This window comes from Mirounga angustirostris, unplaced genomic scaffold, assembly GCF_029215605.1.
Source record: "Mirounga angustirostris isolate CCGP_5_RB_7025 unplaced genomic scaffold, mMirAng1.0.hap1 SCAF_4, whole genome shotgun sequence".
NCBI lineage: Eukaryota > Metazoa > Chordata > Mammalia > Carnivora > Phocidae > Mirounga > Mirounga angustirostris.
This window is the reverse complement of record NW_026991712.1, coordinates 180,482,108-180,508,109: the sequence shown is the minus strand read 5'-3', so window position 1 is coordinate 180,508,109 and position 26,002 is coordinate 180,482,108. Positions and strand designations below refer to the sequence as shown.

The following is a 26,002-nucleotide window of genomic DNA, read 5'->3' as shown; positions in this document are numbered from 1 at the left end:
ATGAACCCAGCTTAGGTGTCTCAGCCCTGGCAGGTGTAGGCAGGTGCTATCTCGACTGTGACATTTGTATGACTACTTTATCCCGTTTAAATGATGACCTCTGTGACAAAGGAAGGCCATGCCTTCTGACCCTGTTTGTGAAGCTTTAGAAAGTTACTATTACTTTCATTTTTAGCCAAAGAATCTTGTGAAGGCAACAGAGCTTAAATATGGGGGAAAGGAGTGCAGGAGGGACACATAGCCAAATTAAATTGGAAGAAAAATGAATTCAAAGGGCAGGTCCAAAGTTCTTGATAAGCTGTGGTTAAAGCTCTTCTATTTCACAGATCAGATTTAAATTGCAACACAGTGTGCTGGTCTCTATCAATCAACAGTATCGATCAAGGGAAGACTCTTCTCTACCACTGTTTGGCTAATGGAAGCCTATACAACTCTGTTTTCATTCGCAAGGGCTTAGAAGAGCTTTGGGATTTGGGACATACATATGCAGTAGTTGGACCACAACGGGTCGGAGCATATGGATGATGGCTGATGGTGCATATGCAGGGATTCATACAGATAGGAAATGATCAATGTGGGGTTTAAGCCTGTACTGATTGAATAGTGTGTCCTCTGCCTCCCAAAAAATTCATGCCCACCTGGAACCTCAGAATGGGAACTTATTTGCAAATACTGCCTTTGCAGATGTAATTAGTTAAGATGAGGTCATACTGGACTAGGGCCTTAAATCCAATGACTGGTAATCTCATAAGAAGGCCATGTGAAGACACAGAGAAACACAGGGAAGAAGGCCATGAGAGTGGGGCCCCTAGGTGGCTCAGTTGGTTAAGCGTCTGCCTTCGGCTCAGGTCATGATCCTGGGGGCCTGGGATCGAGCCCCGAGTCAGGCTCCCTGCTCAGTGGGGAGCCTGCTTCTCCCTCTCCCTCTGCCCTGCCCCACTGCTCATGCTCTCTCTCTCACTCTATCTCAAATAAATAAATAAAATCTTAAAAAAAAAAAGAGAGAGAGTTGGACTAAGAATCACTAACACATGATCCCTAAAAAAAGGAAAAAGAAGGTCATGGGAGCATGGAGACAGATTTGGAGGGATGTGTCTACAAGCCAAAGAACACCAAGACAATCAGCAGAAATCTAGGAGAGAGGCGTGGAACAGATTCTTCCTCAGAGTCTCCGGCAGGAACCAACTATCTCTGCCAACACTTTGATTTCGGACTTCTGGTCTTGGGAGCTGTGAATTACATTTCTGTTGTTTGGAACCATCCCGTCTGTAGTATTTTGTTAAGGCAGGCCTGGGAATCTGCTGTAACACCTACAGGAAAAATTCATCGAAACGCTGGCTTCTGAGGAGACACAAAATTAAGATGGAGGAGACAAGGGGTGATGGGTGAATTCCAGAGAAAAAGCAAGCTGAAGAAAAACAGAGATCGAGGCATTTCCAGACCAGAGGTGGGGGTGGTGAGAAGCGTAGCACCTGGTTCAGGTGGATTATGAATGAATGCCATCTGGGCAGGGAGGATGGGCCAACCTGTCCATAGACACCCCCGTAAAGGGACACACAGGAGCTTCAATCTGGAGAAACAAAGCAGGCTTGGGGCTTCACCACCTCAGCGCTTTCTTCCTATTTCTGTACCCAATTTATCTTCTATTCTTTCATATGCTACTTGCTATTCCCTGCTGAAACATATTTTCACTCTATGTTTTTGTTGCCAACCTAGATGTTTTATTCATGGTCTCATGGTGGTGTATTAGTGAATTAATTCTGCCTTCAAGGAAAATGAAGACTGTAATAAACTTCCCTTTGTATTCTCTAGGACAAAACTGCATCGGCCTTTGAGCTTGTTATACCAGGGGCCCTGAAACAAGAGTAGATGCTGCTACTTGGGGACCTCTGCACGGCAAAATCTGAACTTTTTAACCGATTTATTAGTATGTTTGGTTCTAAACATGTGGTGTAAGAAGTGTGATGGAAAAATCTAGACATGGTGCTCTGAATTTTCGTATAGGATAGAATACACTTATGGGGGGGGGGTCACGAACTTGAATTGGTTAGAAATGTTAGCATCTTGGCATTGGGTGTTTTCTCTTTTTTTTTTTCTTTGTACATGATTCTTTCTTTCTTTGTTTCATTCCAGAAAAGGTTACTAGACAAACCACAACTGTATAAAATCTCAATTCATTTACCTTTGTCCAGCCCCTCCCCAACACCCCACCTTTTAAAAATAATGATTTGGTATTTTTTTTTTAAAGATTTTATTTATTTATTTTCCTAAATGTTTTATTTATTTATTCATGAGAGTCAGAGAGAGAGAGAGAGAAAGAGAGAGGCAGAGGCAGAGGGAGAAGCAGGCTTCCCGCCGAGCAGGGAGCCTGATGTGGGGCTCGATCCCAGGATCCTGGGATCATGACCTGAGCCGAAGGCAGACGCTTAGTGACTGAGCCACCCAGGTGCCCCGATTTGGTATTTTTTAAAAAGATTTTATTTATTTATTTGAGACAGAGAGAGAGAGAGAGCATGAGCTGATGAAAGGGCAGAGGGACAAGCAGACTTCCTGCTGAGCAGGGAGCCTGACGTGGGGCTCAATCCCAGGACTCATGACCTGAGCTGAAGACAGACGCTTAACCCACTGGGCCACCCAGGAGCCCCTGATCTGGCATTTGTATACATTGTGAAACGATCACCACAATGTCTAGTTGACCTTTGTCAACTATACATAGTTATAGAACTTTTTTCTTGTGATAAGAACTTTTAAGATTTACTCTCTCAGCAACTTTAAAAATAGGCAATATAGCATTATTAGCTATAGTCACGATGCTGTACATGACATCCCCATGATTTATTTATTTTATAACTGGAAGCTTCTATCTTCTGACCACTTTCACCTATTTTGCCCACTCTCCAAACCCTTGCCTCTGGCAACCATCAGTCTGTTCTCTGTATCCATGACTTTGGTTTTGTTTGTTTTAGATTCCATTTATAATTGGGATCATATGGTGTTTGTCTTTCTCCGACTTATTTCACTTAGCATGATGTCCTCAAGGTCCACCCATTTGTTGCAAATGGCAAGATCTTATTCTTCTTCATGGCTGAATAATAGTCCACTGTGGTTATCTACCTACCTACCTACCTACCTACCTACCTATCTATATCTCTGTCTATATGTTATGTTATATAAAATATATATTGCTATATATAACACAGATGTAGAAAAAATGTGATATATATATCATACATTAATGATATAGATCCATATGTATCTATTCATCCACCGATGGACACCATATCTTGGCTATTGTAAATAACGCTGCAATAAACATGAGAGTGCATCTATTTTTTCAAATGAGTGTTTTCGTTGTCTTTGGATAAATACCCAGAAGTAGAATTGCAGCATCATATAGTAGTTCTAATTTTAATTTTTTGAGGAACCTCCGCACTGTTTTCCATAGTGGCTACAGTGATTTACCTTCCCACCAACAGGGCATGAGGGTTCCCTTTTCTCCATATCCTCACTTGTTATTTCTCCATATACCAACACTTGTTATTTCTTGTCTTTCTGATAATAGCCATTCTCACATGTACTTACGTGGTTTTCATTTGCATTTCCCTGATGATCAGTGATGTTGAGCATCTTTTCATGTATCTGTTGGACATTTTTATGTCTTCTTTGGAAAAATGTCTATACAGATCCTCTGCCCATTGTTTTTATTTTTTTTCTTTTTAGTTGTAGGAATTCTTTATATATTTTGGATATTACCCCCATATCAGATATATGATTTGCAGATACTTTCTCCCACTCAGTAGGTTGCCTTAAAGTAATATTAATAAAAAAGGAGTGGGGAGCAAACCCAGATGGAGCATGCAGGGAGCATAAGGATGCTGTTCTGCTCTTAAGTGTGGTCTGCAGTGCTTTTGTAAGCAACCCCAGACTGCTCCACTAGACCCTAAATTCTTGGAGGGCAAGGCTGGTGGCTCTGTCCCTATGTGTTCTCCCCAGTGCCCAGAGATTGTAGTGCTAAGAGCACCTTGATGACTAGGCAGCAGTGGCCTTAGACAGACCATGGACTTTGACATGGGACAGGTTCTTGAGTCCTGCCTCTGGACTAGCTGCGTCCCTCCATAATCTGTGCTTTTGCTTCTTCATCTGCAAAACGGCTGCAGCTGTTTGCCTCATTGGAAACAATTTGCACCAGGGAAGGAGACTCAGTGTTGTTTTTTTTTTTTAAGTAAGTGATGTGTTATTGGGACAAAATGTGAGTTCATACATGCTGTTGCCCTTAGACACCCAGTCCCCTTTCCCCTGACCATGAGATGTCCTTGCCCGACAGTCCAAGAGGACTATTTAGAATTGTCTCCTTATGCCGATATTAAAAAGATACATACCGCAAGTATCTGGGTTCAGGAACGACTAGTTGAGAGCATGTAGTGGCCGAGTTACCTGTACCAGCTCTTGGGCTTTCCAGTGTGTGCACGTGTGTTTAGGGAGTAGAGTTTACTTGGTAAGCCTGCAGTTTACGAGGAGGCTAAATCATCTAGATGGAAAACCTGGTTCTGTTACTAACTGGGCAGATTCTTGAACTTTTGCTGGCCTCGGTTTCCTCAGTTGTAAAATGAGGATAGTGCTCATCACATAGGGTTGCTCTGAGGATGAGTAAGACAGTCCGTGCAACATACCTAGAGTAGAGGCCAGTGGAGAATAAGTCCTGTTATCATTCGAGGAATTTTAAGTCCACTTACATTTCCCATTGGTGATGTGTTGTAAAGTCTTTAATCTTGGTTGTAAAATCTTACATCTTTTAAGGAGCACTGCTGTAGGTCTTCTGGTTGCTCTGCTGAGCAGGAGCTCGGTGGTTCCTATTATAACCATATGCTGTCTTTACAATGCACCATGTCTTAGGTCCACACGTACTTTCTGTAATCCAGCCACTTCAGAAGAGCCAGAGAGAAGACTTTAGTCCCCATTAAAAACATCTATCTAGTGTTTACCATGTGCCAGACAGTTCTGGGTACTGGGATGTTGTGGAGAATGATGATACGTCCCCTGTAAGGGTACTGCACCCCAAAGTACAAAACTGGCCAGGACTTATACTGGATGTACCTGTGTAGAGTGGAGTTTCATTCATGTTACAGATTTACACAAAGAGTGCATTTTATACTTCCATCCCAATATAGAAGTTACCCATGAGGTGTGATGAAAATGTCTGAATTTCCTTCCCTCATCTTTTAGCAATATATTTTACCTTTTCAACAAGGCAAAAGAGTAATATTTAGCATATCAGACAGATAATAAACACTCACGAAACTACATTGTGTTCTCGACAGATAGCATCTTTTTTCGATTAAGTTAGTAAAATATACATAATTATTTATCCTGAGAAGTGGCACAGGCTGAAAAATATAAACACATTCACGAAAAATACGGAGGAAAAATAAGCAGTGGTTGATCATGGGGTAATTTAGGAGAGCGGAGGATATACCCAGTGTGGCAGGCTAAATAATGCCCCCAAAGATTTGTTCACATCCTAATTCCCATATGGAAGGAAGTCTTTGCACAGGTGATTATGTGAAGGATTTTGAGACGGGGATTATCCCAGATTATCTGGGTGGATCCTAAATACAATCACATATATCCTCATAAGAGGGACACAGATGGAAATTTGAGCACACCCAGAGGAGAAGGTGATGTGGAGATGAAGCAGAGAGATTTAAAGTTGCTGGCCTCAAAGACTGGAGTGATGTGGCCACAAGCCTACAAATGCTGGCGGCCACCCAAAACCGGAAGGGGCAAGGAAAGATTCTCCCCTAGAGCCTCCAGAGGGAATGTGGCCCTGCTGATGCCTTGATTTTGGTCCAGTGATACCAATGTTGGACTCCTGGCCTCTAGAACTGTGAGAGAATCCATTTCTGGTGTTTAGAGCTACACAGCTTATGGTAACTTGTTACAAGAGCCACAGGAAACTAATACACCCAGTCATTTTAGATTAATGACGGAAGGACACTACTAGCTACTCTGTCAACCACGTCTTGGCATGATCACCTACTATATGTCACCGTGTTGCTTCTAACCTGATGTTCCTTTATTTTCCTTTGCATTCTATTGAATGCCAGATGGCATAGAGATTATTTTTTTAAATTTTTGATTTGTATGTCAGTGTTTTAATTGTGGATGGAATGGTGGCATCTCTCATCTCTCTCTCTCTCTTTTTTTTTGCAGATATTCCTGATAATTTTAATGCATGGATCGTGTTGCAACGCATTGATTTAGGTAAGAGATGGAAAGTCTCATGTCTGCTTTGATCCACAGCAGAGTCCACTATTTTAGTAACATGCATAGGAGTATCTTCCAGATCTAGGGTCTCTTTCCCTTGAATGATAGCAGAAAAAAGCAAATGCCTGAGGTTTGATTTTTTTTTCCCCCCTTAGGCTCTGTGCTGACCCTGTCACTTTTTAAGGCCTTGATGAAATTTACTCTGATGAAGTTATCTTGGTGTTTTTTAACTATACCTGACTAGCTAATTGGCTACATCATCCCTCTGCAATATTAACACGGTATATGTTACATACATCATGTTTTCTTAAGATTAAACCCCAGTTACATAAAAGAACTTGCACACCTGCCTCTAATTTAATGTCTATTCTTGAGGGTGGATCCTTTCCACGCAGGCCTAATGTTACCCATTACATTTTGATTCTTCCCGATTTCATTCTTGGGCTTAAGTTTTTCTTGAAGTGCTCAGACCACCCATATGCGAGAACCCCCAACTCCCTCTCCCTGACTCCAGGCTCCTTTCCAACTGCCCGCAAGGCATCTCCAATCCAACGCCGTCCTCCTCCACGACAGCATTTACTCCTAGCCACCCGCGCCATCTACTTGCTCCCTCGTTTGTGAATAGTTAGGTTCCACCAGGACAAGGCCAAGGTCGGGTTCTGGGCCTGACGGAGCTGCGGCACCTGGAACAGTGCTAGGCACATGGTGAGCGGGCAGTATATACTTGCTCGCAATGAATAAGCAAATAGTTCCAGGTGTGTCTGCCCTCTTGGCGCTTGAGCTTTCTGGGTGATGTTAGACTGGTCCTTATGAGATGAGCCAAGACCGGGATCTGTGTGTGACAGGAACTCAGCGATGGGCCCATTTTTCTTCTCCCTCTAAAGGCTGCGGATCCCTGCGGTAACTTTCAATCGCGCAAAATTCCAACCCCTCGGGGCGGCCAGACCGCTCGTGGCGAGCCGCGGGCGCTGGCCGCCGGGGTCCGCGGGGTCCCCCGCCAGTGCGGCCGGGCCAGCGCGGGTCCGAAGGGCGCTGCGGGGCGTGCGCGGCCCGGGGTCGCGGCCCTCGGCGACGGCGCGGGCGGTGCGGGCTCCCGGGGCCGCCGCCGCCCGACGTCACTTCCGACCGGAGCCAAGATGGCGTCGGCGCGGCCGCGGACGCCGGGGCGGGCGGAGCGGCGGCAGCGGCGGCGCGGGCGGCGGCTCTCGGCGCTCTGCGGCGCAGGTACGGGGCGGCCGGGACGGGCGGCTTCCGGGACGGCGGCGGGCTCGGCGCCGGGGCGCCCGTCTCTGCCCGCGAAGAGCGACGAGGCGGCGGCGGCGGCGGGGGCGCCCCGTGGGGACCGGGCGCGCAGGGCCGGGCGGGCCGGCGGACGCGCCCCCTCCGCGGACCCGGCGTCCCGGGCCGGGGGGGCCCCGGGGCTCCGCGCTCCTCCCTCCCGCGCCCGCGGCGAGGTGGTGCGGCTCGCTTTGTGGCCGTTGGCTCGCCGCGCGCCCCGCCAGGGGGAACGCGTGTGCGCGGCGGCGCCGGGCGGCGGCCGCAAGTCCGCCCGGGACCCGCGTCCCCGGACGGCGAAGGCGCACGCGGGGTCCCAGGGCCGCGCCGGTTGCCAGTCGTTTTGCTTTTCTCTTTTGTGTTCAACGCCCGTGTGCCTTTCACACTTGCGTTCTCAGTTCGTTTTGTGTCTTGTGCCTTTGTGTTTCCTAAATAGTTTTTGTGTGATTTAAGCCCGGGAATCGTCTCCTTCGGTGTTCCTGTCGCGGACCCACCGGTGTTTTTGTTTTTAACAGACGTGCACTTACGTTAATTTTGCCGCTAAAGATTATCCACGAACCTGCTTTTGAGACGCGAAGTACCCCTTACAGGTCAAGGATATGCCCAGACCTCGGTGCTTCCCTCCGACCCACGCGTGAACCGCGGAACCACGACTGGCCCACTTCTGTCGGGCTGTGAGCTTCGGGAACAACCCCGCGATTTAACCGGGAAGCCCAAATTCCTGTAACTGCGCGGCTGTAATTTCCCCCGAGGAAGGGGATTCGTGCCGGCCCCTCATTTTCCATTCAGTGTTGCATTGGGGTTTTGGTTTTATTTCGTAAGTGGAACGCCCTTTGGTGAATTCCAGTAGGTCTTTGGGCCCCTTTAATCAGACACTGAAATGGTCGCACCCAGAACACGACTAAAATATTTCGTAAAGTTTTTGTTTATTACAGGTTTATTGTTAAAAGCTACGATAAACGTTGAACAAGAAGCACAGCCTTTCAGTGAATCTTTTACCTCCCATACCAGACTTCCTATCCCATCAGTTATGGCCAAGTATTGGGAAAATGTGGGCTTTCGACATTTTTTTTTTTTTAACACGTTATGAAATTTGTTGTACAAATATTGAGGAGGAACTGAGACACATAATCATGTTCTTTTTTCGAGGGTCTTGTTTTTGAGATGGCTCGCAGCTGCCCCATCATTCTCTAGAAGCTTCCTTACAAACACTTATTCAACCATATTCATGTGTAGAATCTCATTGTAGCCTGGAGAGGACCTTTAAAGATCATCTTATTAAACCCCCTCATTTCAGTCTGTAGCAACTGAGATTGAAATTCATAGTGAGACTAAGATGGTTCACAGCTTCTGTTATTCCAGGGCTCTTTTTTCGTATCTTTTTTGGTTTGATTTAAATAAGTTAGGGGCGCCTGGGTAGCTCAGATGGTTAAGCGTCTGCCTTCGGCTCAGGTCATGATCCTGGGGTACTGGGATCGAGTCCCACATCGGGCTCCTGGCTCAGCGGGGAGCCTGCTTCTCCCTCTGACCCTCTCCCCTCTCATGCTGTTTCTCTCTCCCTCGCTCTCTAAAAAATAAATTAAAAAATCTTAAAAAAAAAAAAAAATAAGTTAATACATTCGAAGCGTTTAGAAAAATACCAGGCACATAATAATAACACTCAGTGAAAGCTTGCTTTTGTTGATTCTGAAGGTGGTTTCTTTAATTGAAAAGTTGGCGTATTCGGATTTGTTTTTTCTCATTTTGTGGACAGTTCCTGAAACCATATGGTTTAAATTTTATTTGTAATAATCTGTTCGTTTTGTGCGTACAAAACATAAATGATTCTCACTGTAGGACAATATGAACATAGAGAAAAGCACAGAGAAGGAAGAGGAATCAGCCCTAAGCTTCCCACTCCTCAGATAACCACTGTTAACATTTTGGCATACCTCCTTCACCTTCCTGTCTCTCTTGTTGTGCATGTGTGTATTTCTTGTATATATTTATTCACTTCTATGTATTTACGTTTTATATAGGATTGATATCATTGTGTATATTATTCATAATCTGTCTTCTTACTATATTGGGAGCATATATTCATGCCATTAAGTATTCAATATGATTTTTAGTGGCTGTGTAATATATGGGTGGGCCATTATTTATCAATTCCATATTGATCGGTAAGGTTTCTATAGCCTGAGAATCTCTTTTCATTAAGATTTGTTTAGGTTTTTCTATTGTGAATTTTAAAGTTTTGTGTTTTTTAAAAAAAAAATCGTGAAAATGTAAATTCTGTCTTTTAGCCTCTAAATATGTATTTTTCCTGCCAATGCAGTTATAAGAAGCAGCAGTCAATTTCAGCTTCCTTTTATTCTCTTCTCCCTGAGCCGGGTCTGTGCAGTTCCACATATATATCTGCACACATATTCTTTTGATGATTATTTTACGTTAGATGTTTATTTATTCATGGGACTGTTTCTTTACGCTGCCGATCTCTTTTCAAGTTCCAGATCTGATTTGCAAACCTTTTAAGTCCTGTTAAATCATAGACTTTCCGGGATGGAAAGCACCTTAGGTTATTTACTATTTTCATTTCTTCCAACTTGCTTTTCATGCTATTTTTAATACCCAGGCAGAGGAAAAAAAAGCCTATGGGCTGCCCGAGAAAACTCCTTAGTGGGAGTGAAAAGGGAGTAGGTGGACAGTGGGGGAAAATTGTCAAACTTGTGTGGCGATGTGTAGATAATGGGGAGTTTCCAGATGATGGGGACATTACCTGACAGTCATTACTACTGATACTCTTGACTTGTGGCCAGCACTCTGTGGTTTGCATGGTGCCCATCAGTTACGCTGTCACTCCTCCTAGCATTTGGTTAGAGGTTTGGCGCTCTCCTTTTGAAGTTAGAAGTTTATATATAATTAGAGCCACTAAAATCATCTTCCTAGAGCAACTGAAAGCTATTGACTCCGTTACTGAAAGCATTACTTAGGTTCCATTAAAGCAGGATTTCTTAACCTTGGCACGATTGACATTTGGGGCTGGATAATTCTTTGTTTGGGGGGCTATCCTGTACACTGCAGGATATTTGGCAGCATCCCTGATCTCTACCTGTGAGATGCCAGTAACACTCCCCCACCATCTGCACAACTGATAAAGTCTCCAGACATTGCCAAATGTCCCTTGGTGGGGACCGGGTTCTCAACCACTGCATTCAAGGAAAGCCCATCTGACCGGATGGTGCAATCAGTGGAATATGGAATCTCTATAGTCAACTGTAAGAACAGCCTCTCTGGTTTACAGGAAGTCCACCTTGAAGGGGGGGAATGGATTTAACTGGCCTGTGGCAGTCCCTTCCTGTGTGTGTCTTTATGATCTTGTTGAATGGTTTACTTTCAGCAGTTCTATGGCAAGAGATAAAGCAATTTGAGATAACCTGGAGACTACGAAGGAGTTTTCATGGCATAGGATCAACATTCCCTGTATTTGGTTAAATTATTATGGATTTAAATAAATTTGTATAGAGTTGATGCATGGTGAATCATGTAAGCTTGTGGTCTATTATACTTGAATGGCACAGAAACAACTGTCTTCTAGAAAATGAGACTCAGTGAAGCAACCCCTTGAAGATTGATGGTAGAGGCCAGATTAGTTTTTCTAAGATCTTTTTTCTTTTCTTTTCTCTTTTCTTTCTTTTCTTTCCTTCTTTCTTTCCTTCCTTCCTTCCTTCCTACCTACCTACCTACCTACCTACCTACCTACAACCAATTCAGGGTTATGCACTGAAAGTGATGAATTTGTCTTGAGGAAATAGTTTACTTTTGAAGTGCTTATCTACTTTAGCTTATTACTTTATAACTTAAAGATCACTATTGATCTTATGGCATACATGTATCATAAACGCAATTTCCCCTGGGTGAAGAAAGTGTAGGTTGTCAAATCTTACTTTGTAGTCTTTAAAAGTATAGATAGTGTAGATTGAATTTTTATTGTGGCATAAGTGATCTTTAATTAGAATTTAGTGATAAGTAGAACATAAGAAAAGAGATGTGCTGTTGGACCACATTTGGTAATGGGGTGGCTTTCTCAATTACGGACGGAATACTTGCATAATTTAACTGGAATGAATGCATGTGTCATTTAAATATTCTTTCTTAAAGGGAATGCCTTTCATTCCCCACCCCCACTTCCCTGAAGCGTGAATTAGTTATTGTATGTAGTAAATCTGGTTCATTTGGAGTGAAATATGCTTATAATATTTTTCTCAGTACTGCATAGTATTTATTCTTAGAGTCTTGGTTCAAGTCATATCTATGCTGTGTTTCATTTATTAGTCTTTTGGAACATGCAATAAAGGAAGTTTCACTGAATTACTTATATATTTGCCAGCCATTTTGGTGAAAAGAGTATTTTGTAGCTCTTGCAATAAATCGTCTGATAGGCTTTGCTTTGAAAGAGCTAAATTACTTCTTGGCACAGCTTGCCTGAAATATGTAAAGCTACGTGCAACTGTTAGTTTGATTACTGTGGGCAGCCTGTCTGGGAATTGGTAAAACCTACAGCTTTTACATGTGCATATAAGACTACATTAAATTCCGGTGGGAAAACTCGATGGCATTTTCAAGTAATTTAAATGATGCTGTTAAAATTGAAAAGAAATCTGAGATTCACTGAAACCTTACATACTTCGAGTATGAATCCTGCGCATTACCCAAGGGGTTATTAAGACAGTATAATTTAAGCATAATTTGGAGTAACAGTATAAATATGACATTCTAAACGTTTCTCACTCTGTGAGGCTTATTTTAGGGACTTTGCTGTAATTCCGAAAGACCTTAGTTGTAAAGTACATCTGAAAATGGAAGTTTTAAGAAGGGGGTCTTTGGGATAAATTTAGATTTTTAATTGTGAAGCTCTGTTACCATTTGTTAGAGGATGTTGAGCGAGTCAGTTTACCTGTTTTGGGAGGTAAGTGTTGTGTCAGTGCAATCCCCTAGTAATTTAATTGAGCCCTGCCTCAGTGTATGGAATAATGCATATCACAGATCACCACAGGGGCTGAGTTATTTCTAGCAGTGGTGGGGCAGTTATCCTCTCTGCTTCCTATTTGTAAAGTGGGGACAATGATTACTTTTTTCTTTCACTGGGTTTTGTGATGAATAGATGAAGAATATGAAAGCAATTGAGATACTTGTAGGTTTCTTCAAAAATATTAATAGCATTTTTCTTAGCTACTTCTCTTAAGACAGTAGGTCTTGATGGATAATAGCGTGACAAAATTATGGCTGAGAGAAACCCTTCCAAATTATCTCTGAGTCCTTAGGTGCTTTGGTCCCTCCACCCCCCAACTTGGTGGAGGGGGCACGTTTTTTCCTAGTCCCTTCCATGCCTGTCACAAAGCCAGATCCTTGGTCTTCTTTCTGGGTATTTTTGCCTTTGGCAGTTTCCCTAGGCAGCCCCTTGCGGCTGAAGACTTCTAAATCTCTATCCCCAGCCTTGAAGGCAGTCTGTGCTAGGACTGTTTTTTTCCATTTGATGGATGCAGCTTTCCATGTGGATGTCTGTTCTCCCCCCAAGGTCTAAAATGGAGCTCACCACCGTCCACTTAAATACCATCCCTACTCCTGGCTGCTCTGTCTTGAAAATATATTCATTCTTCCAGTCAGTCACATTCTGTATTTTGGACTCCTCTTCACCATCCCTTTTTACTTCCTGTTCAGTTAGAAGACACATTCTGTCCATTCTTCCTGTGTGTAGTGTTGGTCATATTTTTTTGTTTCTTTTCAGCTATCATCTGTGGTTCACGCCCTTATACCCTTATCGCTTATCATTTCAGATTCTTAACCAGCTTGCCTGGTCCCAGTCTCTCTGGCTGCCTTCTCCCCTCCTTACTTTTTCCTAGCAATTTAATCTTTCTAAACTGTTAGACATTGTTTTGTTTGTGGCATTCCTCAGTCAGAAACTCCTTGTGGCTCGGTGTTGCTCATCCCAGGTGGCCAGAGTTGCTCCCCTGATGGGCCGTCGGGAAATCAGGCTCCTGCCCTGGTCTCCCAGTTGCATGTGTTCATGGGCTCTGCCTTTAAATAATTCCTCTTGCATCTTTCCCTAAAGACCTTTGGGGCTTTTGGGGTGGGTTGGGAGGGAGGATGAGTGGGATAATGACTCCTCACATGACATCTGGGGAGCCCAACCCACAAGTTTGCGTTTAACCTGGCACTCAAACCCCTCCAGAACTGTCCCGTTTAATCTGCTCTGCACAGACCCTCGCTTGGGTCATGCTCTCTGGTTTACCACTGCTGATAGTACCAAGAGATAGTCTTGCGTTCTTTTCAGCGTAAGTGGGGAGGCGTGTATCTTGACCTTGAAACAAGAACTACAAATAATTTATTTGGACACCTGCTTTCCTTTAAAAAATAAAAACTTACATATGTACCAGAGCTACTTAAACTGCAGAGCAACATACAAACATTGCTTTGCAGACAGTAGGTGCTGCTATTATTTTAAAATGCTCTTGAGAACAGAAGTACTTGCATATTTGGAGGATAGACCCTAAACCTCAGACTTTATTTAAAGTAGAGTGAGTCACTCCTTACCAAGATAATAAATACCTTAATGAACTCTTGGGAGAAGACCTTGAATCTTGTAGCGACAGAAGTGTGCCTGGGATCTTAGCAAAATATAGTTGAAGTTGTCAGTCTGTCTGGGATAACTTCCAATTTTGCTTCAGGTTCTTCACTTGTGAATTCAGGAAGCCTTGTCATTTATGTGTAGTTTGTGGAAGATGAGTTTTCTTACGTATTTTATTTTGTAGGCAAGATCAAAAAGGCTCTGAGCAGCCACTTGTAAGGTGACTCTGTTAAGGCTTAGAGAGTCTTTGTGTGAGAAAATGAATACTTGAGTGCTGGGAGCTGGGCGCCATGTTGCGGAAGTTTTTTTCCCTTTTTTAGGAAATTCAGAAGTATTTTGTAGGCTTCCTGAAAATCTCTCAATTTTAAATGTTTAATCACAAAGGTAACATCTGTATTGGCAACGCCAGTGGAGAAACATTAACTCAAAGGGGTCAACTGAGAATTCATTTTATTTTGGGGATTGTGAAATGAATGACCATGTGGCATCTTGCTTTAGAAATTTTGTGTTTGAGTTGGAAGCTTGACATTTGAGTGTTAGGAAAGAATTGACTTAATTTTCCTTTTAAAATAATTTGAAGTTTTTTCATGTCTAACATAGGGAAATATCAGAAAAGTATCATTTTATAGGAGCTTCTTTGATTTGAATGCTGTTTGGGAGAATGTACAGTCAGCGGTTGGTTAAGCTGAACTAGGACAAATGGGGGCTGAGGTGTACTACAGATCTTGAGTGGGGCGCAGTTTTCTTCACGGAGCTGGGACTGGCTGGAGAGCATTTATGTTCTTACGCACCCGTCTTTTCATGTGGATTTTTACATCTCTACTTTTTGACAATTAGTCTTGAAAATAAGGAAAGGAAATTAACTTCTTAATTCAAGGGTATTTTGATTGGATAGAGTTACTTCATCCAAGAAAATTGACAGTAATTCTTTTAAGATTTTATTTATTTGAGACAGAGAAGGAGGGAGAGAGTGAGAGCGAGCGCATGCGTTGGGGGGGAGCAGAAGAAAAGGGACAAGCAGACTCCTTGTTGAGCAGGAAGCCCCACGTGAGGCTCAGTCCCAGGACCCTGGGATCATGACCGGAGCCGAAGGAAGACACTTACCCGACTGAGCCACCCAGGCGCCCCGACAGTGATACTTTTGTTTTTAGTGCCATGAGGAAGAATATCAGAGTAACATGTTAAAGTGAGAGTAATAGGTTTTAATTTCTTTAGAGAAACTGAGTATTTTCATTTGTGGGGTTAGAGGGAATTTTTATAGAAACCCTAAACAAAACTTGAGGTTGATGATGTAATAAATTCTGTGTTCAGTGCAATATAATGACCTGGATGTATAAATTTAATCAGAAGAAAGGAGAGCATATGTAATAGCTGTCCATAATATAAACCACATAAGTGGTAAATAATCAGCATTTGCTATACATTTATTGCTAAGCCAGCTCTTTATTAATGACTGCTTGAGGCAGTATTTTGTGAAAAAGTTTTCTTGAATCTTTTTTTTCCCTGTAGAGATATTCTTTTTTTTTTTTTTTTTTTAAAGATTTTATTTATTTATTTGAGAGAGAGAATGAGACAGAGAGAGAGAGCATGAGAGGGGGGAGGATCAGAGGGAGAAGCAGACTCCGAGTCCGATGCGGGACTCGATCCTGGGCCTCCAGGATCATGACCTGAGCCAAAGGCAGTCGCTTAACCAACTGAGCCACCCAGGCGCCCCCTGTAGAGATATTCTAAGGGAAGGATAAAACCCCTAGAATGCCATAGTCTTAACTTTGGGTTTATAGTACTTTCCTAGCACAGCTGCAGATCTCTTATGTAACATTCTTCTATTGTGTTAACTTACATATATATTTTAAAGATTTATCTATTCATTTGGTGGGGGGGATGGGTAAAGGGAGAGGGAGAGAGTCCTGATGCAGACTCCCTGCTGAGCGCAGTGCTCACCTCAGAGCCCCATCCCAGGACCCCAAGATCATGACCTGAGCCAAAATCAGGAGTCGGACGCTTAACTGACTGAGTCACCCAGGTGCCCCAACTTCCGTATTTTAAACAAGTTCTAATCAACCTCATTTTTTCATTAGATCTTTGAAGCTCTGAAGGCATTCACAACAACAGACTTTCTGTTTTTCCCCTCCACTGTGTGGAAACTGTGTTGTCAGGATCAGATTCTCCCACCTGGAGTAAATTCGCTGGACTCTGCTTCCTTATTTAGGTTTGTGTCAGGACACCCTGCTCTAAGAATTTGGAGAATCAGGCCCTGGGATATTTGTCTGTGGTGTTATGGGCTGCTGGGGGGAACCACTTTATTGAAATGGGAGAAATGACGGGTTTATTTGCGAGCATTCTGTTCTTTGTATCTCCTCACTTACTTTCCAGGTAGAGAAATTCCTCTGTGTGATATATTCTGCTGTACAATTGCCTTTTTGCCTTGGGTGGAAATCGTTCTAGAGGGGGAGAGGCGTGAGCATCCAGTTTTGAGAAGCAAGAGTTCACACCCTCCGAATCTTTCCAGTATTCTCGGTCTCTCTCTCTCTTTACACACACACACACACACACACACACACACTCACTCTTGCACATGACCTTTATTCTTAAAATGATAAACATATCAGTTTTGATTTTTCCCTTCCGCTTAATTTGGTAATATAGTCAGCCTTTTAAAAGGGAGTTGGGGTATATTTTTTAGTGTGAAACTAGATGTTCTAGATGATTATTTTTGTGAAATTGTATTATTTTAGAAAAGGAAAATGAATGATTTTGCATTTAGCAAATTCCTGGGCAGATTCCATATTTATGAATTATGTGTTTTTGCTTAATCCGAGTGAGTGCTAAATGTTTTCATTATTCATATCTAGAATTTATAGATTGTAATTTGGTGATTCCACTCTTCTGGTAGGAATTATGAGTGGTAGTTTTTAATAACAAATATGCTAGCTGTGTAAGTTAATAAAAACTGCTTTTGAGAAGTTGGCATAGTTTAGATATTTTTACTATTTTTCTAGAAGTTTCTGGATTGCAAGATTCTTGTGGTCAGAGTAAGTAATGATCAGTGTTAAACACTGTAAGTCTGCTCCACTAAAAGCTTAATCATTTCTGTGTTTGCTATAAAGATACTTTTTACCATGAAAGATCTACTTTATGCTGTGATTAGTTTTAGAATATTTATCTTCTCTTATGTACGCTATAAAGTTTCTAAGACTTCTTTCACAGATTGGTATTTTTAAAACTTTTCTTTGCATCTAGTCCACATTTTTAGTGCATTTATGATCTGTTACATTTGGATATACCATACTAGTTCTCTTATTTCCAGTGACTCTGAATGTTGCAAATTTAATTATTTTCCAAATAGCTCCAAAAGAGCCAAAATGACCCCAAAGAATAATTGGAAAATAATATCAGTGACTTATAGGTGAATATACAAATCAGATCAAATAATTATCTTCCTAATTCTCTCCCTTTCTTCCAGATTTAAACTAATCTTAAAGAATCTGCTATTGCTTTTACTTTGCCTCTCATACAGTTTTGTGGATTTTACAAGTCTACAAGGGGCAGATGTGACAATTTATCCTGTTATATGTGTTGCATTCATGTTACTTTGTGTCTGTCTTTACTTTAATCTGCCTTATCTCAGAGGATGGGTGATAGCGAGATGCGGGGGTGCTGCCAGGCTGTTCTGACCCAGGGACTGGAGTGTCCCGTGTATCTCTCCATTTTCTGGTCTCTGGCTCTCCATGTCAGGAGATAGCAGCCAAACAATTGTTGAGGTTGTCTTGACACTTTAAGGAACCAGTATTGGAATAAAGACCCTAATTATTGTTGCTGAATTGATACTGATCATGTGTAATAAAATCATTTTTATGATATTAAATATTTGTAAGAATGATTTGTCCTAGAATTTGGAAGCAATATCTTGAAAAGTTTGTGTATATTATTAAAGCCACAGATACGTAAAATCAGGACCATGCTCTTACTTTTCTAAGATTGTATGCTATTAGCAAAGTATAGTTGGTGATAAAAATTCACGTGCTCTAAATTTGTATATCTGCCTGGTGTACTTTATCTGATAAATGTCAGCAAGCTGGGATGGAAGGGATATGTAGAAATATTCAAGGCAGTTTGGTCAGGTATAGAAATCCAAAAAAGAAACTAAGGCATAAGCCAGGGTAGAAGTCTTAGTGATTTTAAGATTTTTAGTATTTACCATTGGAAAACCAGAGGCACTTAATTGTTTAGCACTTTTTAAAAAATTTGATAGAATTATTAAGTTTCAGTGATAGGTATGGAAAGATTCCTCTCTGCCTCCACACTAATAAGATTGTTAGTTCACGTTCTCACATATGATAAAACTTGGACCTTGAGTATGTTAAGTGAGTATGTGAAAACAGTGCTGTTTTGGTCAACAATAAATATGAAAATATGTAGGATTGTTAGGCAGCTTTCACGGGGGTTTTGCACTGCTGGAGGAATCTTTAGGAAGTTACTTCAGTAACAACTTTTAGAGTCTATAGTTGCTTTAAAATATATTGTCATATGGCAGTTAGTTACATGATTATTACAGTTGAGAGGTTCACAGCTGGGAGGTTATTTGGGGAGGTGTATAGGTATTTTTGATTTTCAAAATGATCAGAGGCACTGTTGGCATTGACTTTGCAGGGCAGTGCTAGGTGGCTGTAATCAAAGGGGCAGACAAGGTGTCCAGTCCAGTCCAAAATGCAGTGGTCTTCTGTTGAGAGACACTGCCAGATTCTCAATTCTTGTGTTTAACATCTTTTGGTTTTAGTAGAGTTTAGTCAAGGATTTAATTTTTTAAATATCATCTGAGAAGTCAGTGTTGGATTTGCAATGCATTTGACATTATAAAATATTTTAGATATATAATTTGACAATGTGTGAGTCAAGGGAGAAAAAAGAAAATGAGAGTCTGGTTTTGGCAATTGGGATTAGAAGTGATGGAGAGGAGAGAGTCCAAGCATACACGTATATAGTGAACCCTTAAAAAAAAAAAAGTTAAGATCATTTTCTCTGGAAAGAAATGATGAGTGCATTCCTATTAGGACAAAGAGGGAACAGACAGTGCAGAAAGTAAGAGAGGTTATTAATCGTTTAACAACCTGAACTATGTCATAATTTTTTATTAAGAAAAAGTGAGATTCATTGAGATAACAAATGAAAGACTAAAACGTTTTAAGTACTTTAATTTTTGAGTTCTTTGGGATTAGAGGCTAGATGCCATGGTATCTCAGTTGTTTGAATTGTGCCTCTGAGCCAGCAACTACAAAAAGGGAGGAAGGAAAGGAGGAGAGTGTTAAGTGAAGGGGAAAAAAGCAATGACAAGCAGATGGGAAGGGGGCAGCAATATCTCCTTTGATGAAAGAAAATGGCAGCTCCATCCTTTGGTGTCCTTAGGATAAAAATCTTGGTGTGCTCCCTGACTTCCTCTTCTTTCATAGCTAACATCTACTCTGGCCGCAAATCTTGGGGGCTCTGTTTTTAAAATATATCCAGGATCTGATCACTTCTCACGTCTCTTCTATATGGGCCAGGTTGCTGCCATCTCTTGCCTAGATGGGGGTGTTAGCCTCCTGAGAGGTCTGCTTGCCCCCATGCTGCTCCGTTAGGGTCTCTTTTAAACCTAAGTCACATCAGGTGTGCCACCTTGAACCTTCCAGTGGCTTTCCATCCCTGGATGGAAAAACTCTAGCCGTTCTGGTGAACAGTGCTTACCTTGCAAAACTCCATACTTTATCTGCCTCCCCTCCCCCATCCCCACCTCACCCCCCCCCCCACCTTTCTGAATCACCTCCTCCACTTTCCCTTTCATTCACTGTGCACCTGTCACCATCCTTGCCCTCCCTCAAACACCCAGGCACGCTGCCGAATGGGGTTTCTTACTTCCTTATGATGCTCCTCATACCTTCCCAGCCTGCAGGTCTTCTCCCGGCTTCTATGCCAATGTCCCTTTCTTACTGAGGCCTTCTCTGACCGCACTGCTGGAGTCACAGGCAGAGAGACGAGATTGTAGTTCCTGTCTCCCTCTCCCTACCACCTCTTTATTTTTCCCTAAAACACTTTTGTTATCTGACCTCCTGCCCACTTTACTGATTTGTTTATTGCAGTCTCTTCCCCGAGAGGGCAGGGATTGTTCTGCTTACTGTTGAAAACAGTGGTTGACACATAGTAGGTGGTAAGGCGAGGCAGGAGTAAACAGTTGGTGAAATATGGTTAAGAAGCAATGGCAGGGGCGCCTGGGTGGCTCAGTTGGTTAAGCGTCTGCCTTCGGCTCAGGTCATGATCCTGGAGTCCCTGGATCGAGTCCCGCATCAGGCTCTCTGCTCGGCAGGGAGCCTGCTTCTCCCTCTGACCCTCCCCCCTCTGATGTACTCTCTCTCTCTCTCTCATTCTCTCTGTCTCAAATAAATAAATAAAATCTTTAAAAAAAAAAAAAAGCAATGGCAGAAACCCGTTATGAGAGTGTCTGAGTTATCCTGACCTTCTTGAACTTGTCTTGTTAGTTGAGGATGCTAGTGCTTGACCTCTGTAAAAAGCAACTGGGCTGATTAATGTGAAGGTGTAGCCCAGTGCCTGCTGGTCTTAGAAGACACCTCATAAATGATAGTTGTGATGATGATACTGATGATTCTCGTGGGAAGGAGAAGACGACAAGCTGAAGGAAATGGTCAAGCATCATAGCTCTTTCCAAAGATCTTTCATGACAGCATTTGCATTTTACTGCAGGTTTTTAGTTCTGTTCCTTAAAGAGAACTCCCTATGGCCAATGTTAGTAAATCCATCCATAAAGCTTAGTAAGAGGGAAAGTGAAACTGCTGACATTTTATTCACTTCTGGGTGCCACGTTGTCCATCACGGTCCTCCTGGTGGACTGTATGGCATTCAGTAGGCATTGATGTTAGAGGGGGCAGGGGAGCGCACACCTCAGTGGGTGACAACCAGATACACTGTTTAACTTCCTAACGATTTCAAATCTCATAGAAAAGGATCAATTCTGCTCAATAGGAGATGTATACTAAGGAAAGGCATGTTAAATATATATGAGAGAGATGTTCAATGTTAAAATTTAAAGAGATGGACTTCATGGGTTAACCTCCAGTTATCTGAAATCATATTCACAGAGTATTTCCTTACTCAGAGTTTATATGGGTCTGGCTAGCACTGAGCTCTCTAACAAGATGCAAGTTACATCCCTGTTCCAATTGTGACTAAAAACTAGTTCAGATGACCAGGTCCTGACTTAAATATAGTGCCTTTGATGGTTAAAGGTGATCAGGTGAGTGTGGTTAAATAGCCCAAGGGAAAAAAAAACCCCAAACTGTCCTTATTAATGAACTGGGGTAAAATGTCAAAGCACTGTTTTTTTATGATAGTGGGCAGGCCATATATTCTTCTAAGATGAAGAATGTCATGAAGTCACACATCCCTTGGTTTGTTAGCAATTAGAACATAAAAGTTCTCCAATGTGAGCGGAGTCTTGTGGATCTGGGAAGGAGGGAGAATCTTAACAGATTCTGTTAAAGCGAGTTGACGAAGAAATAGGAGACCTGTGCCTGATGGTATGTGTGTGTATGTATATCTGCCGGAAGCATTTAGAATGTCACTGTGGAAGTGAGTGCCACTTAAAGTGGAACGACTTTCGTTTATTGTGAGGGACTTCCAGTGACTCCTGGGATGTCCGTGACAGAAAGGACCATCTTAGAAACAAGTATGTCATATGCATTTACAAGAAATGATTTTGTCTTAACGTTTCAGTGTACCATGAATATACTGAATAAAAATTTTAAAGGAATAATTGCAGTTCTTTCCAAACAGCTTTTATTTAAAACATTTGCTTTTTACTACAAGGGTTTTGTTTTGTTCCTCAAGGAGAACTCCCTGTGGAAATGTTAGCCAGTCCACTTTTCTACTTCAAGAACTTGAAAAACTAAATAATGTAAAGGGTCTAATTGTGCTTGCATTCAACACAGTATTGATATAAGTGGAAGAAGGACATTTATTTACATTGCATAATAAATTACTCAGCAATGCTTTGTGTTTCTGACTATTAACAGAGCTAATCTGTTTCTTCTTGGGAATGATGCAATTTCACAGCAAAAATTTGATGTCATTCTAATGAGTCTGCTTTCAATTGTAGAGTACAATGAAGGCCTAGGAAAGATTAGTAAGAAATCTATTTTATTGTAGATAATAAATCTGCGAAGTAAGCTCTCAGCATAGATTGAAGTTGATCTGTGGCATGGAGTTGCTTTATGAATAGCCCTTTGAGCAAACTCTACAGTTCTGTATGTGGTTTTAAATCACTGTAAATTTGTAGGCAGGTACATATTACAATTGTCTGTTTTTCTTTTTAGGGCTCATGTAATCAAAGAAGTTTCTTTGTTGTGTGTATCTTTTCAGAACACAACAGGAATTGAAAATGAATCAGGTGAGTTTGAAAATAAGAATTTATACAAATACATTATCTAGATGTTAGACCAGTTCTTGATTTTTAAAAGATCAAAACACACACATTCATTTCTCCCAGATTTTCTTTTCTGTTTCCTAGTACCATTGACTAGTTCACTGCTTTTGTAGTGTGCGTTTGTTCGTGGAGTGGTGTGTGCGCTGTTGCGGCGTGGGGGTTGGCGTTTCCGTGGAACCCTGCGCAGGGGACTGGTTCTCTGAGACCTTAGTTCAGACTTTCTGTTTCTGCCTTTCCCCTGCCACACTGTAGTGTTAATTTTTTGTTTTTGTTTTGAAGCTTACTGAGCTTTCATTTTTAATACTTTTTGTTTTGTAAATTATCCATTGGTTGAAAAGGGAAGATTGAAATTATTTTTAGAGACCGAAACTGATCAAGTGGGAAGCTTTATAAGCATTCTGTCCTTGAAAAACCTGTGGATAGAATAAAAATAAGAAGGCGGATTTTAAAATGTAAGATGTGTTTCTCCTTGTAGGAGGGTGTGGGACTACCTGGGGATTAAACAATTCTGCTATGGAGATTTCTGTAGCCTCAGGGGTGTTCTGATAAGTAAAATCAGTTATGTGGACTTGATGTATTCTAAAGGATTCTGAGGATTCTTATTTTCTAGTCTTAATATCATTTCACTTGTAGTTAGAGAAATTCATGGGTGTTAGAAACACTCTCTTTTGAGATCATAATAAACACATTTAAAACATATGAAAGGCAGAACTTAAAAATGTGGAGTCTAATTTGTAGTGCTTAGCTTAAAACTATCAGACTTGAAAACGTTTTGTGTCCCTCATTATCTGAAATTTTGGACACCTTTTTATCATTTAGAGGTGCTTCTAACTGAAGTCCCAATTTTATTAGGGTGGCCACGTTTAATAAGTTCAGTCCTGTGTTGCACTGAGAGATGTGAAATTTTTGGAATGGATCCTTCTGATTTCTTTTCATTACTTTCTTTTATCAAAAATACATTTATTTTAATGTGGAGGACCATACATCATAAAAAATGAATCTGGCGAACACATGGGGCACATGGTTTCTATTATTTTGCAACTTGCAGATTTACTGACATGCTTTTGAAGCCAAATTATTTTTGAAACGGTGAGATGGGGGAGGGGAAAAGAGAACAGAGTGGATTTTCATAGTCCTTGTTCATCAAAGTTACATGCATATATATGTCATACATTTCATGTATTTTTCTCTCTGAAGACTGATTGCATATATATGTGAACCTGGTCACCCAAAGGAACTTGCTTTTCTCCCGCCTAGGAACTGTTGTTAGAAGAACCTCAGGATTCTGGATTAGAACGATTGTGAATGCTTCCAGAGTGGAATCCAAATATTGACATTGCTTTTGGGGCATCACTGTTCAGCAGTCAGTTATTTCAGGTGGCTATGACTTTACCTGTAGGCTTAATAAGGCTTTAATTCTTACACTGTATTTGGCTACTCAGATTTTATTTCTAACGTCTTTTGACCTGCTTGACACCTCACACTTTCACTTTATGGTTCCTTTTATATCAAGTGACCTTGTGTTTAGAGAAAGTCCACATGCCATTCAAAAGAGCTGTAGCCATAACCTTTTCTTTTTTGGCTCTTTTACAATTTCATTTTGTTTCTGACAAGTTTTAATATCAGATCTGCAGAGGACTGCCTTTGATGCCAAATGCCAAATATCAGTGGAAAAGTGTCCTCTTATGTTTCTAATGGTTAGCACATTTCTGATTTGGATGTAATTTAAGTGGTCTGGTAGTAATGAAACTTTTATTTGGATTATAAAAATTGTCCACTTTTTATGGGTAAAATTTTCAGCATCTTTAGTTATATTTTCCTTATCTGAGGGATTTTAGTTGCATGATGTTATTATGTCATGGCATAAAATCGGTGAGTGTTTTTCAACAACTGTCTCAGTAATTCTTACCAGTTAAGAATTGTTTCAGGACATTTTATTTTTTCCCCTCTTATATTTATTCTTCTCATTTTCAACCAGTGAAAAATGAGCAATCAGTACCTCAGAAACTTGAAAGTAACTACAAAAATTTGGGTATTAAAAAAGTTTTAACTTGAACCAGATTGATTTTTTTTTTTTAAGCTTATTTATTTAAACAATCTCTATACCCAGCGTGGGGCTCGAGCTCACGACCCTGAGATCAAGAGCCTCATGCTCCACCAACTGAGCCAGCCAGCCAGGCACACCTGAACCAGATTGATTTTTTTTTTTTTTTTCTTTTCTTTTAAGTAGGCTCCATCCCTAGTATGGAGCCCAATGCAGGGCTCGAACTCATGACCCTGAGATCATGCCATGAGCTGGAGCCAAGAGTCAGATGCTTAACTGACTGAGCCTCCCAGGCGCCCCTGAACCGGATTGATTTTTAATTAAAATCTTAACGGTGATGTTACGGTCAGATTATTCTCTCTAGGGACTGAGCAACCGTGCTTAGATGAATTTTAGCAGTTAGCATTCAGATCTATCTCTTATGGTGGTCATGGTCTTGAAGACAGTAGCACAGTATCATTCATTCATATGTGTGTGCTGGTTGAGGTTTAGGGACTGAATGATCCCCGGAGTGAGCAGACCATATTGTTTGCAAACGGGTTCTTTAGAGGAAACAGCAGACTCGGAAGTCTCACGGTATTTTAAGAGCTGACTACTGAAGCAGTGTTCTGATCTCTCAGTCTTAGACCAGTGTTCTTCCAAGTGGCTCCTGGTGCGGTAGCTCCCCAGGCTCTCTCTCTTACCCCAGCTCCGGGCTCCACAAAGCTTCTAGATCCACATGTTCTTTGTCCTTCCTTCCCTTCTGCTTTGTTCTCTACTCAACACTTACCCCTTCTCTTACCTTCCCAGCTTAGAACTCCGCTTGCTTTGCCTGTGAGCCTTTGTTCCTTCCAGTTCGGTCCAGGCCTGGTTGGCAGGCAAGAGGAGAGCCACTCTACTCTTCCACTTCATTCTCCCATTTTCTTTTCTCTCCATTGTAAATCACAGATACCCTTTCCTTGCTTCATTTGCATTCCACACCCACCGCAGTATTTAAGTTTGGAGATGTTCCCCTATTTTCCTCCCTTTCTCCCCCCAGACTTATCTAGGAGAATCCAAAACTTTATAAATTACTTTCTTATTGAATAGAGAGTTTAGAGTGCTTTACTTTATAGAATATCAAGGGTGAGCAAAGTTCCGTAATTTGAATATGCTCATGGTAGTTTAAAATAGATACGCTGGAGTTTACTACCACTTCCTGTCTACTGAGTGCTTAACCAACATGCCAGGCACTCCATTAGGTATTGCACACATTATTTTCTCATTCATTCAGTCTTTGCAACCATTCTCTGAAGTATAGGTATTACCTCCATTTTAGGGGTGAAGGCATTAAGGCCCAGAGAGGTGGCCATGGCTTGTACAT

The 26,002-nt window shown here is 41.6% G+C and overlaps 1 protein-coding gene across 8 annotated transcripts in view; it reads left to right on the top strand.

Annotated features, from left to right (window-relative positions):
• The first annotated feature begins 7,368 nt into the window (after positions 1 to 7,368).
• PRDM2 (PR/SET domain 2) overlaps positions 7,369 to 26,002 on the top strand; it is a 118,798-nt gene continuing 100,164 nt past the window's right edge. For 7 of the 8 annotated variants that reach the window (XR_010411088.1, XM_054513127.2, XM_045898655.3 and 4 more), the window contains exons 1-2: positions 7,391 to 7,488; positions 22,507 to 22,580. Coding sequence is in view for 6 of the 8 variants with exons in the window: in XM_054513127.2 (XP_054369102.2) it covers positions 22,572 to 22,580 (9 nt within the window). In the remaining 2 variants the exon portion in view is untranslated. Of the gene's footprint in view, positions 7,489 to 22,506; positions 22,581 to 26,002 lie in introns of all 8 variants that reach the window. The other variant, XR_010411093.1, reaches the window with a different exon arrangement.